The sequence below is a fragment of the Antrostomus carolinensis genome, unplaced genomic scaffold (genome assembly GCF_000700745.2).
Source record: "Antrostomus carolinensis isolate BGI_N321 unplaced genomic scaffold, ASM70074v2 scaffold7967, whole genome shotgun sequence".
In the NCBI taxonomy this organism is placed as follows: Eukaryota; Metazoa; Chordata; class Aves; order Caprimulgiformes; family Caprimulgidae; genus Antrostomus; species Antrostomus carolinensis.
Genome location: NW_010325335.1, coordinates 12323 through 27573, shown reverse-complemented (window position 1 = coordinate 27573; position 15251 = coordinate 12323). Strand labels below are relative to the sequence as shown.

General features: G+C 37.6%; 1 protein-coding gene across 1 annotated transcript in view; it reads right to left on the bottom strand.

Annotated features, from left to right (window-relative positions):
- The window catches only part of MGAT5 (alpha-1,6-mannosylglycoprotein 6-beta-N-acetylglucosaminyltransferase), a gene marked incomplete at its 5' end in the record, with an annotated part of 45610 nt that overhangs the window by 23209 nt on the left and 7150 nt on the right, over window positions 1–15251 (bottom strand). Inside the window, 2 exons of the mRNA XM_010171168.1 lie at window positions 8321–8454; window positions 12354–12487. Coding sequence (XP_010169470.1) covers window positions 8321–8454; window positions 12354–12487 — 268 coding nt within the window. The remainder of the gene's footprint in view (window positions 1–8320; window positions 8455–12353; window positions 12488–15251) is intronic.

Sequence of the window (15251 nt, the reverse complement as noted above, 5' to 3'; positions counted from 1 at the left end):
AACGGTCGTGTGTAAACATGGCATTTATAAATAGAAAGGCTACAAGTAAATAATTCAAGAAATGTGAGTTGCAAACTAAATAGCAACATTCCTTCAACTGTTAATCCACTTCCTCAGTTTGCTTGCTTGGCTGCAGATATAAATATTCTTTTATCTTAAATCATTTGACAGTAAACTCCAGATTTCTACTTAAAAAAAAAAAAAAGGCAAATTATTTCTCCTCAGAGAATGGTGAGTGTCATACAAAACTCTTCTGAAACAATTTTTCAGCAGCTAAAATAAACATGCCACTCAGGAAAGTACTTTTGGTTGATCATTGACTGTAGAACTGTTATTACTGTTCACCAATTATTTCCACCTACTTTTAAAAGCATCATGATAAGTAAGGCCTTTCTCATCAAATAAATCAAATGACAACTGTCTGAGAAGTCTTTCCCTAAGACAATGTTGACAAGAAGATACAGTCTGAAAGACTGAAATTTTAAGTTTGGTGAGTGACAAATGCAAGTATAAAAGCTACAGAAATGTGTGATAGAAATGCAGTGCATTAAGAACTAAACTCTGCTTTTATTTTTCTTGATGCAGTAGATGGTGGTAATTAACAACTCTGCTTTACCATCACTCTGTCAGTCTGAGGTTATCACAGTATTTTGCCATTTTAGACCGTTCAGCTACCCTCACAGAACAGCATAAATTTAGCAATGAATGAAACTAAGCACCACATATGCAGAACTACAGGACAACTACCCTACAGAAAAGCTTCATTCAGAGTCCTGGGTTTATGGACTGAAAGTTCAAACTGCAAAATGTATGTAAAACAGCCCATATACCCAGTCTCACTTTCTTACATTGAAAAAGTCACAACACAATGAATGCATAAAGGTTGGATAAATGTAATGCAGAAAAATAGGTACTGGGAGAGATCTGTCCTAAATGCATTCTGTTAAGTCTAGAAGTCCTAACATCTGTGTGCTTATTTGCCAAAGTGTCAAGTCCAAGGTAAGCCAAGATCTAGTGTGCATACACAGTATGAAAATCGAGAGAGAGACACAAACATAAGATTGGGAAATCTCTCTTTTCTATAAGTGTCACACTCTCAAAGACTTCTCAAGACATCCTTGAATAATGAAAAACCTGTTCTACTTGGGAAACTAGGAGACAGCACACATGCTGGAGAATTAAATGTACAAGAGGGTTAAGCGAATACAGCGGTAAATCACAAAGAGAAGATGATGTCTCCTGGAGCTCAAATACAAAACTTTCAAACCATTAGCCATGGAGTACTTAATGCAGAGTACTGAATTTATAGAAGGATCTGGAGAGGATTCAGTGTTTGATGATAAGAAAAAGCATGAGTTCTACATCAATCAAGTGACCTAAAACTCTAAATAAAATGTTAACTATATAACCATACAAAACCAACACAATTACAATAGTCAATTCTTTCTGTAGAAGGAAATCTGCTGTCACCAAATTGGTTATGTTCTCTGAAGGAGACCATGAGCATGTAGAAAAGAATGATTCAGTTTGTGACTTATACTTTTTTAAAAAACAAAACAAAACAAAAACCCTTTAATAGTTATTAAAGGAACTAAGGCTCCTTGGGATAGGAGGGAATCACTTGTGAATGAATAGTCATCATTCTAAAGAGAATGAAGAAGTTATAGCATGCAGTCAATACATAATATTCAGAGTTGCAAAACTGAACTTAAAAACGTTGCAGAAAAACATCACAGTACTGAACACTTGGGATTGTAAAGCTTTCGAAAAAGTCCCCTCAGTAACCTAAGGGGCTGAGTGACTAGGAAGTAGAAAGACAGATAAATTAAACATTAATAAACAAAGTGAGGCATGTGCTGAAAACCACCCCTAGCTTCACATATGAATAATGGACCTGAGCTGACCCACATTACTCAAGAATGAAGACTTTGCAGTATGATAAAATATGATTATGGTCCATGAAAAAAAAAAATCAGTCCAATGTTCAGCAGCAGTCAGTCCACCTACCGAACAAGTAAATGATAGCAATTATTTGGAAAGGAATAGAGAAATAGAAAATAACCAAACTGTTCTATCAACACACAGTCATCTCCTTCCTTCAGCATGTGGTGGTTCTGGTCCCTCTGGTCAAAAAGAAGCCAAGAACACTGGATGCAGTTCTGAGAGGGCTCAAAAGGATCCAAGCTACAGAATAGCTTCCATCACTGCATACAGAAACCTATAACAAACTCATTTATGCTTCTTCAGCTTGGAAAAGACAACTTGGCAGAATATGAGAGGGGTTTACAAAAACCATAATTGGTGTAAAGAACGTGGATAGTGACTGATTGTTCATAATGTCCTGCTACAAAGGAAGCCAAAGAAGGCTAGCAGGAGGCAGGGTTTAGAAAACCTCAAAAGTTAACGGTTTCTCATGCAACAGGGTCAGATTTGGGGGCCTCCATGAGAGAGAATGTTGGGGAGGCAAAAAAGTTTGCACCGGTTCATGACTAGCCAAGTGCTGTGAAGTTACCTCTTACTGAAATCTCAATTGTGTCAACAGTCAGTTTATCAATAGACAAACAGATTCATAAAATACCCCGAGCTGAAAAAAGCTGGAAAGAGAAAATATGCTAAGAAAGTGTTATGTAACTTTGCCACGCTTTTGCTCTCCCCTGAATGTCCATTTATGGCTTCTTTGTTCGGCCCCTACCACACATATCTGCATAAAATATACATTAGTGCATATATACATATATTATTTATTTGCACATATATAATCTTTGCACAAAGAAGGAATAAAACATCTCAGGAGAGACTTGCCAGAAATCCTACTTATTTAGTTCTTTATCCTCATCTTTATGTATTTCATTCATCATGTCTTGCATTTCTTCTTCCATGAAGTTTTCTCAATTTTTTTTTCTAAGTGAGGTTTTTGAAAGATTGGACAATTTCATTGTCATATAATGCACACTAATGCCTAACCAGGAACTTCCTGTCCTTGGAATGGAAATTTCCAGAAGTAACAATGAGATATACTTGTGCACTGTAAGTGCTGAAGCAAAAAAGTGCAGGGGTACAGAGGAAAATAGGAAGTGAGGCCACAGGAAGAAAAGGTTGTGTTGGTTTTGTGATAATCAAATACAAGTACATGATTGTGTTACTTGGTATTGTAAGACCTCACAAATTCATTTTGCAGCTGCACAGTTCTGCAAAAAGAGAAGCTGATCACTGACCTGTCTGAAATGTAAATATTCATGCAAAACATTTCTTCTTTCTTTCTTCATAATAAAAGAAATCCTAATTTTCACAATAAATGTTGAAGAATATGCCTTCAAAAGTGTACACACATGTACACTTATTTACTGTACTTCTAGCTGCTCATTTGCTTTGATTTACTTGGGTTTTTTTGATCCAGACTTCTTTCAGAAACTAACTGTGAATTTCAGAAATGTTGCTAAGTTAAAGTCTCTGGGTCATTTCAATATGTTATGTGGCATAAAGCAGGACAGTGCTCCTGGAGCCTGGTGACAGCAACTAGGGTTACTTTTGACCAACAGATAAGCCTACAGTGCTGCTGCAAATTTGGAGGAAGATAAGAACACCATGAGACAAATTTGTCAGTGTACTGACCACGTGGGAGAGAAAAGGTGAGGAGGATTTTTTCTCCCTTCCCTTATGTTTCTTCTAGCGTAAAAAATGAAATTAAATGTTCAGCTAAAGTCTGTGGCTAAACATGGAGACAAAACCCAATGAGAACGAAGGGAAGGCAACACTGCCAACAGCGAGACACTGATCCCTGCTCGTAACAGAAATATTCCTAGAAGTTTAATTTTTCTCTCTGACTTCTCCCCACCTTCTTCCTCCCACTTCATGCAACAGGGCATACGACAGGGAAAGTACATACATCACGTGGAGCTATAAAGGGGAGAAGTGAGTCAGAACAGCCTTGGTTACGTACTTTCCCATTGAGAACAAGCTAAATGTAACCACTTCCCATCTCCAATTCATCAAAAGTTGTTCTGCAGACAGTATACATTTAAGAAGAATGCCCATCTTGTCAAGTGACATTAGTGACAAACACACACTATTTTGCCATTAAATATATAAATATTTTTAAGGTAAATCAAATACACTATAATAAAACCTACTAAAGCAATCATCATACAATTGTATGTTACGCATTGATGGGTAGCTTCTGATACAAGCAAAATTCTGACCTCTCACAGCACCCCACAAAAAAAAAAAAGGACATAGCAAATACTCTAAAATTAATCTTGACTCTTTTTTCTTGCTGGGATTAAAGGTAGAAGCACTGGAATAGCATGACAGGAAGTTGCAGGAAGAAGAACAAAGAAACGGCTTAGACCGAAACAGGAACTAAGATGACATGAAAGGCTTCAAACATTCTCTTTTAATTGAAATATTCTGTAATTAAAGTCAATTTTGATAATGGAGAACATTATGGGTTTCACTTATATTTTATTCTTTCCTTATTTTTCACTGAGGCAGATAGGACTCTCTTTACTCCTTAGTACTGTCAAAAATCCCAGACAAAAGCCCAAAACTTTGATTACAATAAACACATCCAAAATGTGCTAAATGTTGCCCTTGATGGCTTTCCTCTAAGGATGACCTTTAGAAAAGTAGTGAAACTCTTTAGAGCCTCCTATTTGTAATCCTTAACCCACTTAAGACTGATTTAGTTATCAGTTTACATCCTGACTTCCAGCAAGATGTACCCAGACTTCCCCACTGTTGCACGGGATGAATGCCACTGGTCTCAGGCCATGGGCTGATGTTTTTTTCTGTATCCAGCAGAGCTGACAGATGTCACCACTGTATTCCTCCCCCCATTACTCATCATATTCATACAGAGTTTTGCCCCATTGAATGATGTGGGAAGATAGAATATTTGTAGAATCACTGAATGGTTTGTGTTGGAAGGGACCTTAAAGACCATCCAGTTTCACCCCCCCTGCCATCAGCAGGGACACCTTCCATTAGATCAGGTTGCTCAAAGCCTCATCCAGCCTGGCCTTGAACACTTTGAGGGAGGAGCAGCCACAGCTTCTCTGGGAAACCTGGGCCAGTGTCTGACCACCCTCACAGTGAAGAATTTCTTCCTAATATCTCATCTCAGTCTGCCCTCTTCCAGTTTAAAGCCATCACCCCTTGTTCTATCACTACCTTCCCTCGTCCAAAGTCCCTCCCCAGCCTTCCTGGAGCCCCTTCAGGTACTGGAAGGCTGCTTCCCAGAGCCTTCCTCTTTTCCAGGCTGAACAGCCCCAACTCTCTCAGCCTGTCCTCATAGCAGAGGTGCTCCAGTCCTTGGATCATCCTTGTGGCCTCCACTGGACTCACTCCAGTAGGTCCATGTCCTTCTTATGTTGTGGGCTGTATTGTCTGTAAGGTTACTGTCTGCAAGCAATCCATAATTCTCTTCAGCTACAATAACCTGTATAGTTTACACAGTTTAAGTGGTTCAACTGAGCTAGCCCCACTAACTCTGCCCAGTCATGCAGCAGAGCTGGGAATGTGGTGATTTCTAGCAAAGATGAAATGAGAAGTAATTTGGCACCTTTATTTATTTTTAACATGCCTTGCCAGATGTAGAAAAGGACCCATGCCCATGACTATGTAAAACCATGATGGCAATTAGCTATTCTAGCCACATCCACAAGGTCCTGTGCATATCTCAGTTCCATTTCAACCTGCTCAGTTTAAAATTAAACAATTTATTTACAACTGATATACTCCAAAAGCACCTCAGTGTGGGGACTGGAACACTCTCTCCTTCATACTGTGCTTCTCTAACGACTGATCAGACCCAGCAGTGACATGAGTATTCTGTAGAGATTACACTTTTTGTTAATTGGTCATGTTCAATATAAAGAAAAATAGCAGGATAAATAGATTAGTTGAGCCATGGTGGCAGATGAAAAGAGCACTGAACAGAGAAAATGAAGGAAACATGAAATAAGCAAATTACACAGACATGAGATTAGTTCAGGCTTTCTGTTGATCACAAGAATCGGATTTTTTCACTCCAGATAAGACATCCCACAGTCACTAATTCAAAACCTATCTGCAGTGATCACCTGTTAGGTACCAGTGCATATGGGCATGACCACAGTTACAGGTTTAATGTGCTTGATGTTAAAAGCACACAGTAAGCATTTTAATATGGCCAGGTATTAAGTCACACGGCTTGGAAAAAACAAGACAGGCAACGCTTATAGAAATGGAGCAGTGACTTGAAAAGCAGCAGTTCTAAAAATCGATACAAAGGTCTTGTCTGAGAAGGCATCTAAATATGAGTTCCTAGTGGTGAAAAGGGGTGTGTGTAATAGTGCACACAGCATTCCTTTTTTATTTGGTGTTGGTACGGCCCATGTGTCCTTTGCTAATATTCATATTTCAAGTGGAATGTGAACAATCTTGAAAAGGTTCAGAGAAAGCAGACATGTGATTACACTTAAGGAAAGCACAAAGCTCTCAGTGTTTCAGCATATACAGGCTTTTCAGGAGATGGTTACGGGTTAACTTTGGTCTCAACCTACATATATTCCTATAGGGAAACAGAACAGAAACATCATTAGTCCAGTAGACAAAGTCTATATCTGCTACTAAGACTGGAAACTACCATTTGGAAACGTGTACTGGAAATAATGTAAAGTCTTAAGGGAGAAGACAATTTCTCAAGGATTTTACCAACTATTCTTTTCCTAAAAGCCATGTTTTTGTCTTAATCAGCCCATGACTATCCTGTGTGTCATACAGAATCTCAGACTAGGCAATCAAAAATCTTCCCTCTGGGCATATAAGATATTAATACATATTTCTGAAATCATGCAGACTGAATAAACTGAAAGATATATATGTCAGTGGGAAAAAAAGAAAAACCCAAACCCCAGTGACTAAGCAACTATCTCGCTTCTTTAATCCAACTAGTATTCAACAGGTTGTTCTCCTGATATGCACTACAAATCAGGTCAGAAAGTACAGATGATTATTACATGGAACTGTTCCTGAGAGACTGATAATGAGATCAGGAACTCAAAGTATAAGAGTCTCAGCTAGAAGAGACTCAAATGAAAGGATCCCCGCTCTGCTCCAGCACTGTGCAGAAGTCATTCTAGTCCAAGAGCCAAAGAGAACAACTGTCACAGTATTTGCTACAAGGCAAAGTGAAATTTGCTTTTAAGACACAGATCACATGGCCTAATGCAGTAAGCTCAAATATAAACCTGAGAGATGACAATTAAAATGCACAGCTAATATACATATTTTTCTCTGCAGAGAAGCCAAGAAGCATTCAGCTCTATCTTTCCATAAACACAGGCAACATTCTCCCATTTCTCTTAAGTTTTTGTTTTGTCTCACAAATGGAAAAGCTACTTATAGCTATAATTTTTCAAGAATTTATTCTGTATAATCACAGTTATCAGACTACACGTTGTTTCGGTGTTCAGAAAACTGTGGAAGATTGATATTATCATGCCAATTAAGAGAAAAGGAAAGAAAGAAGGTTCTCTCACACTATCTTATCCTTTGGTCCTAGGTACGGCACAGCATGTACTGATCAGTTCCTTTTTCAGTTGACAATAGGCTTAAAATAAAGTCTTTTTAGGCAGCAGGGAAGGCATACAGAGTATATGGGCACACAGAGCCAAAGGTAACTCGGAAGAAATCCAGTAATTAGTAAGTAATCACTTTTCTTTGAAAGGTGCATGAGAGAGACACTCCCAGGAGCAGCAGCAGCCTGGAAGGAGCTCCAGAAAAGGACAGTGGACAAGAAGGAGAGAGCCCTGTGAGCTTAACAACACAATGTACCTTAACTTGGTGAAAATATGACCAAACCTTGGTGGTGTTATTCTGCAGCTCTCCTCCACTGATGGGAGACAACGCAGTTATTGCAATATTTAAGAAACAAAGCTCTGATATTATTACAGGGAAATAAAATTTAATTGAACACTTCTAGGGTCTTTAGTGAAACACAATTTCCAGTTCAAGACACAGAATATTTTTGTTTGTAGATATAAGAAAATAAATAATTGAAAGACATTTGCTTATGACTGATTAAAGTTCACAAAGCCTCTGACAACTTAAATTTCCCATTACTTTCAACAACATCTGCATTTTCCAAAATTATTGTGATTATCAAGACTAGAAAAAAAAGAAAGACTTCAAAATGTTCAATTAAATTATCTAAATATGTTTATTTTCAGATAAAGAACTTAATGGATGTAGAGAGAAGGGACATTTTAAAATTTAGAATTATGCTTTAATATATTGACCAAAATAAATTCACTCAAGCACATGAATAGAAAAAACTCACCTTCCAGAAATTATCTACTTTGCCATAAACAAGAGATTGATTCTGCCTCTTGATGTCATTAATGTGTTTAATGTCACTGGAATTCAGATGCTGCTCTACCACAAATCCAAGGAAACTGTTATCTGGTGTGTGAGCTGTAAGAAACAGAGCATATTCAAAATCAGTTTATGTTAGAAAACCATGAATATTGTCAGAAAAGTAAGTAGAAGCAACATGCTATTCAACAGATCACTTCCTTCACATCCATACTGAGAGATACATTTGCTTGCTTTATTATCAAGAGTAGTTCTTATTAACCTTAAGTCCTGCTGCATACATCTACTGAAGTGAGCAGTCATTTTCTGGCTTGTCTCTGGCAATAAAAATTCAGTAGCTGGACCGAGGTCGACAATAATGTTTTTTAATTTATTTTTTATTTTATTATTAGAGATAAGAGAACCAGAAGAAATCCAGCTTGGCAATCTCAGAGATGCAATACTAAAAATTCGAAAAAACCCTGGTTTCATGCTTGTTAACAAAGCTTTATGTTGCTCAATGTCATAAATAAATTTTAGTAAATCTCTTGGATTCACCTGCTGTATTGGAAGAGCTAACACCAACCATCCAACTCACTGCATATTATGTATCCATGCTAATTACTAGCCCAGAAAGTCACACTACAGTCAGAATCCAAGTTGCACTGCCTAATTCACTCGGGTATATCTATCATAAAATACTGAAAGGTGACAACTGAAGTTAGCAAAACTCTCGTGTTGATCCAGTGCTCAGAAAAATAAAGTGCATGCAAAGGATCTGCAACTTAATCTTAGTTTTCTATATTATTTTTAGCCTCTATTGGTCTCTTTCCAGCATTAATATCCAGCAATACTGGCCACTGTTCTCCTTCTATAAAGACACAGACCTACAGGCTCATTAAAACTGAGTTTTTGTTGGTTTGTGGGGTTTTTTTTCCTTTTTCGTAGACAAGGTGTTAAATTGCAGTGATGGACTCCAATGTTCAAAGCTTCAAGTAAAAATCCATCCCTACTATATAAAAATTCCACCAACATGTGGGATTTTTGCGCCTCTCTAAAAAGTGTCATAGCCTCACAAGTTTACATAGAAATAAGCTGAAATAAACACCAGGATCTCTTCTATAAGCCTCCTTTTTAAATTCTGGGACACAAGCTGACAGCTTCTTACTAAGTACACTTTGCAAAGTTTTGGGTTTTTTTTTTTTAAAAAGAAAAAAAAGAATAAAAAAAAGAAAACCAAAATAAAATAAGACAATGCCCCAGGCACTTGTGATACACACAATACTAAACCTATGGTCATAGTTCTTAAAAAAAAAAATAAATAAAAAAATAAAAAATTATATTGCAATTATGATGTTTTGCTTTTTGATTCCTGAAAATCAGCCAACTGGATAATGCAGTAGAACAGAGAAACCATACACAGCGTCCACTTCCCTCTGCCATTACATTTAGTCTTTCAAATGACAATTACTCTTTTTCACAAAAAAAAGCCTCAGAACAGCTAGGCACTCACTTAGACCCAAGGACTTTTTAGAATTTAGTGTAGCAAATGGCACATTGCAAATATGCCTGAAAAGGGGCATTTTTCCATCCTTTCATATTTTTGGATGAGAGATTGCATTCAAAGGAGAGGCAAGGCAGTACACACTCAAAAGAAAAATAAACCTTTGTTAAAGTTTGCACTTAGAACTGGTGGAATTCAGAGCCTCAAACATCACTGACAGGAAGCACTCAGATGGATTAATAAGAAAGATCATGCAGTTTTAAAAGTACCAGTGCTGTTATTTTGCATAAAAGAATTTAAATAAAAAACATTAAAAAGGGAAAAAAAAAAAACTTCAGGCTTCTGGAAATCCCAGAGGACAGTCAAGACTTTGGTAATATGCCACAGGTTTGAATATGGTTTGTTTGTTGCTCAGAAGTAATTTTCTGCCCTTATAATCAGAGTTCTCAAAACATAATAGAGTCCGGGGATCTTGGGAAGCTGTCCAGGGTTCCAGTCTGTCATGAAATCTTTACTGATGCATAACATGCACTTTTAATCACAACCCTATAAAGATGGTGCTCTCTCTGTAGCAGAGAACTAAAAACAATGATAAACTCTAAAAATCACAGAACACTGACTTTTCTGCATCTAGTTCAAAAAGAAGCAAAATTCTTGAATAGTCTATGGTACTGGAATCAGTCATACTTCAGAACAAGCCTGCCTGCAATCTCTTTACCACCCTTCCTGCAAAGGAGAACCAGCAGTCACTTCCAGTAGTAAAAATTGGAAATGGCTAATAATTTAAATTCCAATATACTCATACTTTTCTGAAAATTCATTATGAAGTGATTTGCTCTGAACAAGAGACTTACAGTAGCCTACAGTGCCACAATGGAGACCTTCTCTATGGAGAAGACTGACTTCTGCATTTCATGGAGCGGGACTGAGGAGTGCACACACACAGCTGTACCACAAGTATTTACGCAACTGTTTTCCTCAAGTGCATCATCTCCAACGAGACCTCACACACAAATTTCACAACAGTTGTACTGCTTAAATACAGCACGACTGAGCTTTCAGATCCTTCTTCATTTACAACATAAACCAATAAGTATTAGCAAATCATGCGGATAGGGAACAAGCTCGGCTTACTAATGTCCAGACACAAACTCTGTAACCACTTCCAAGTCACATTTCCCCACCACGCATTTTGTTGCTTGCTTCAAAACAACTGTGAATGCAGTCTTTTATCTTTTGAACAACCTTCACTTTTATTTCTCTGGAAAAACTTGCACAGCAAATGTTGACAGACAAAATATGCCTCTCAAGAATTTTACAGGGCAACTGAAATCAAAAGCACGTCAACTAGACAGCAGCATGTGTAATTCTGCTATGAAAAGCAGAAAAGTTTGAAAGACTTGACTGTGAAGTCTGATGAGAGAGAAGAGTGCATGCCCTGGCCTTAGTCGCAGACAGGGACCACCACCAAGCTTTGGAGATCAGGCTGGTCACCAGCAAGTGTTTCTTTACAGACTTGGGCTGAGAACTTGCTGCACACAACAAGCACTTTCCTCTTTCCTCAGCCTCACGTACCCTCAAGCCACCTGGCAGTGGTGAATCTTTCTGCACCTTCCAGGATTAACAAACTTGAACCACTACTACAACATGCCAAAGAGAAAGATCCTTTGATCCTAGAACCTAGTGCCATCAAGTCAAAGACTAGGGCTGGAGCAGGTCACTGTAATCATTTAATCTGACCCAATTTATACAGAATTTTTTTTTCTGTTCTCTTTCTTGTTTAGTTGTTTGGGGTTTGGGTTTTTTTGTTTGTTTGTTTTTTAGATATTTAAAAATGCTTTGAAGATCTACAACAATGCTGAAATCTACCTGAAATTTTTCAATAGATTTGTACACTGCTGGCAAAAACCCGTGAATCAGTTCACCTGAGGGCTCACAACATGAAAACAAGTTAGGTGAAAATCTTGAGAAATCCACAAAAAAACAGAGACAAAAACATATTTTTGCTGAGTGCCAGTTCATTAATTTCGAATGGGAAGAAATAGCAAAGGAACTGTGCTGCTCAGTTGTTGAAGGAAAAAAAGCAGAAATACAACAACATAGTTACAAACTTTGGTTTAACATGATGAAATGCAAGAGTGCATCTAGCAAGTTCCTCAAAAACTTATTGCTCCATAGCAGGATTGGAGAAGGCAAAATTAACAAAAACAAACTCACTGCCACTTGAAGGAAACATCAATCACCACTTTCCACAGCTACCCTGAGAATACAGTTCCCTACCGTTATTTGTGTTGATACTGTTATTTTCTGACCTGATTGCTGGATGAAAGCAACCAGAAAGTAAAGATAATAAAGTTTTTGGATAGTCTACAGACACTTATTGACACCTATGAATCTGCCCATTTAGCAGCTGCATTTTGTTAAACCATGAACTTGTCTTTCATAACACAAAAATTCTCAATGATAGAATTCCTTTTTAAAGCTCCAAATTATTTATTAACACAGAGATACTTACGGAACATCGTATAAAACTGCTGTGGATTAAGGTTCCACTTTCCCCATGGTGTCTTGTGGCCCTTAGACTGGGCATAATGGGCATGGTTAAACTCTGGTTCAGTTCCAAAGGAATCCAGCACTCTCAGCATACACCTAAAAGAAAAAAAAAACCCAACAAAACTGTAGGTCAACATGCATATGTGTATACAGACCCATATGTGTATGTATACACATAGTTATGATAATTAAGATGTGTTTTGGTTTTGTTTGCAACTGTGGATGATTTATAAACTGAAGGTACATTTAAATGTCAAATATTGCTGTTCATATTACATTCACAAAGACATTATGATCAGAAAATTCAAGGATACATCAGACATTCAAATAGCAACCCTGGAGCTTCTTTGGGGTTTCTTTTTTCATAGAGAATGAAGTTATGCTTAAACATCCAACTAGAGCTTATGGGAATGCTGCTGTGGTCACCTGCATTCCTGGGGCTCTGAAGTAGAGTTTAGGCAGAAGAAGAGAGGATTCTTCATGTATTTTCTAATATTCTCACACATTACTACAAAACCAACGCAACAGCCAAGGGCCACAAGCCAAGCAGATCAGAGCAGGAAAGTCCTTTGTCTTTAGACAATTGTATTTAGTCTCCAGGTTCTGACTTTTGGGTCAATTAGACCTACAGGAGAAGCACTGAAGACAGTTTAATTTGCTGAGCGCTTGCAGTCAGACAGACCATTTATTTGTTTATGAAACATTCTGTCACAGACTTTTGAAGAAACAATATAAAAGTCAAATGTCTGCAACAACCAGCCTACAACTGAGAGAAACCTTACCATTGAATTACAAAGGGTCTGGGATGACAGAATCACACCCTTTATTTAAACTCCTATTAATACCTTGAAAAAAAACAAACCAAACAAACCCAAACCCAACCCAAAAAACTTCATTGCTTTTAATCCACCACCACCCCAAAGTCCTTCTCAGCTGGGCTGCTCTCAATCCCTTCATGCCCCAGCCTGCACTGACACTGGGACTGCCACGACCAAGGTGCAGGACCTTGCACTTGGTCTTGTTGAACCTCATGAGGTTCACATGGGCCCACTTCTCAAGTCTGAAAGAATGTGAAAGAATTTAGCCCCCAAAATGTGAAAGAAGTTAGCTCCAACCATTTTCCAGCTTTAAAAGATGAAAGAATTTAGTCCCAAAAATACATTTACATATTTCTTATATGTTGCTCCTTTCTCTAAAGTATCCATTAAATTGGGAAATAGAAAAAGACCCATTGACTTTTAAACTCATATGAAATGCCACCTTTGTATTTGAAAGTACAAACAGAGCAAACTTACTTTTTTTTTTTAATCTTCACAGAGATCTTACAAGCAAAAAGAAAGTCAAAATATACAACACATTATGATTCACCAAACAACAAAGCTGACAGATCAGTTTCTGTGCAGTGTTTTATGTCAACTGTTCTCAATGAAAATATTTTACAACAGTGGCAATTATCTCTGCATCATACAAAATGCTCCAGCAGGACCAAAACAATTTCTGCACTGATGAATCATTCAGTAATAAAAGCCCTCTTATTTCTTGGCAGGCCTTAAAACAAAATTCTTATCAAATATGCAGCTTTTGGCCAGGTACTTGAGTACAGGAGAATGATAAATAGGTGAAAGCTAATGAAAAAGTGCAACACTACTGGACTTTGTCAAATTATATACGTAAGGAGAACTACATTGCATGCAATCATCTCAAAGTGCTTAGTTTCCTCTCTTTTTCCTGTATGCAGATATAAGGCAGGTAGCACTAATTGTTTATAGGGATATGTGTAACTATGGCCAATACACAAAGGGTCTCTGAAGCAGGACAGGAAATGTGATGCAACGGAAATGAAGCCAAACCAGGAAGCAGGGAAAACAAAATATATTTATATGATTCAGGAACAAAGAAAGTCAGAATGACAACAGACAAAGATCACAGCAGAAAGTACAAGTGTGTGCAGAAATAGTATGAGAGATCAAAGGTTCCAGTGGTGAACCTAATCCCCGAAACGCAGCAGAAAAGAACTGGTAAAGATTTAAAATTCAGAAATGAATGTAAATAATGCCAGTTATGCTGAACCAATATTTTCACATATGCAGGAGTGCCTCAATTGTCTGACCAAATATTATAGTCTCCATTCTTTAACTTAGTGGTTTAAATCTCTTTCAACTGAGCTATTTTCAAACAAAGTTTTGATTTTACATATAAAGTTTTAGCACTTCTAAAGTGAAATAAATCATTTTGAAAACGGCAGAACTATTTTTTTGTAAAGCAGGAATATATTTTAAATAAAAATGTTAATTTAGTGTGATCTTAACTTCAGTTTTTCACTCACTTGCCCCTCCTTCCTAAAGTGTCACCTATCTTTAGCAGGAAGTTGCAGAGAATTAGAGCATTCCTTGGAATTGGTGTCAGATTGGTTAGTTTACTCAAGGACTGGTGGGTAGCAAACTGCTTACGGAAACACTCATATTAGAGCCTTCTTATTATATTAGAAATTATAATTTTGGGGCTTTGCTGTCCAGCAATACCCATCACTGTCAGCAACTAGTGCCTATGCCAGCACAAACTGTTAAATAGAGGGTACGTACATACCAGTGGCTACAGACATCTTCCTGGGAGCAGGCTGGTCAAAACCCAACCATTTCTGGTTTGGAAGCTTTTTAGGTGCATTGAGCTGAGGCACAGCAATGTACCAGCACAGATACACAGACTCCAGACTGTTTTGGCTTATGCCCAGCCAGCTCAGATCACGAGCAGCTCATACCTGCCTACACAAATGCTTGCAGATGCACACATTAACTTTCAGGCCGCTCAGTACTTGCATTTAAAATGTAAAAACTTACTCAGAAAATAACCCTTCTAAAAT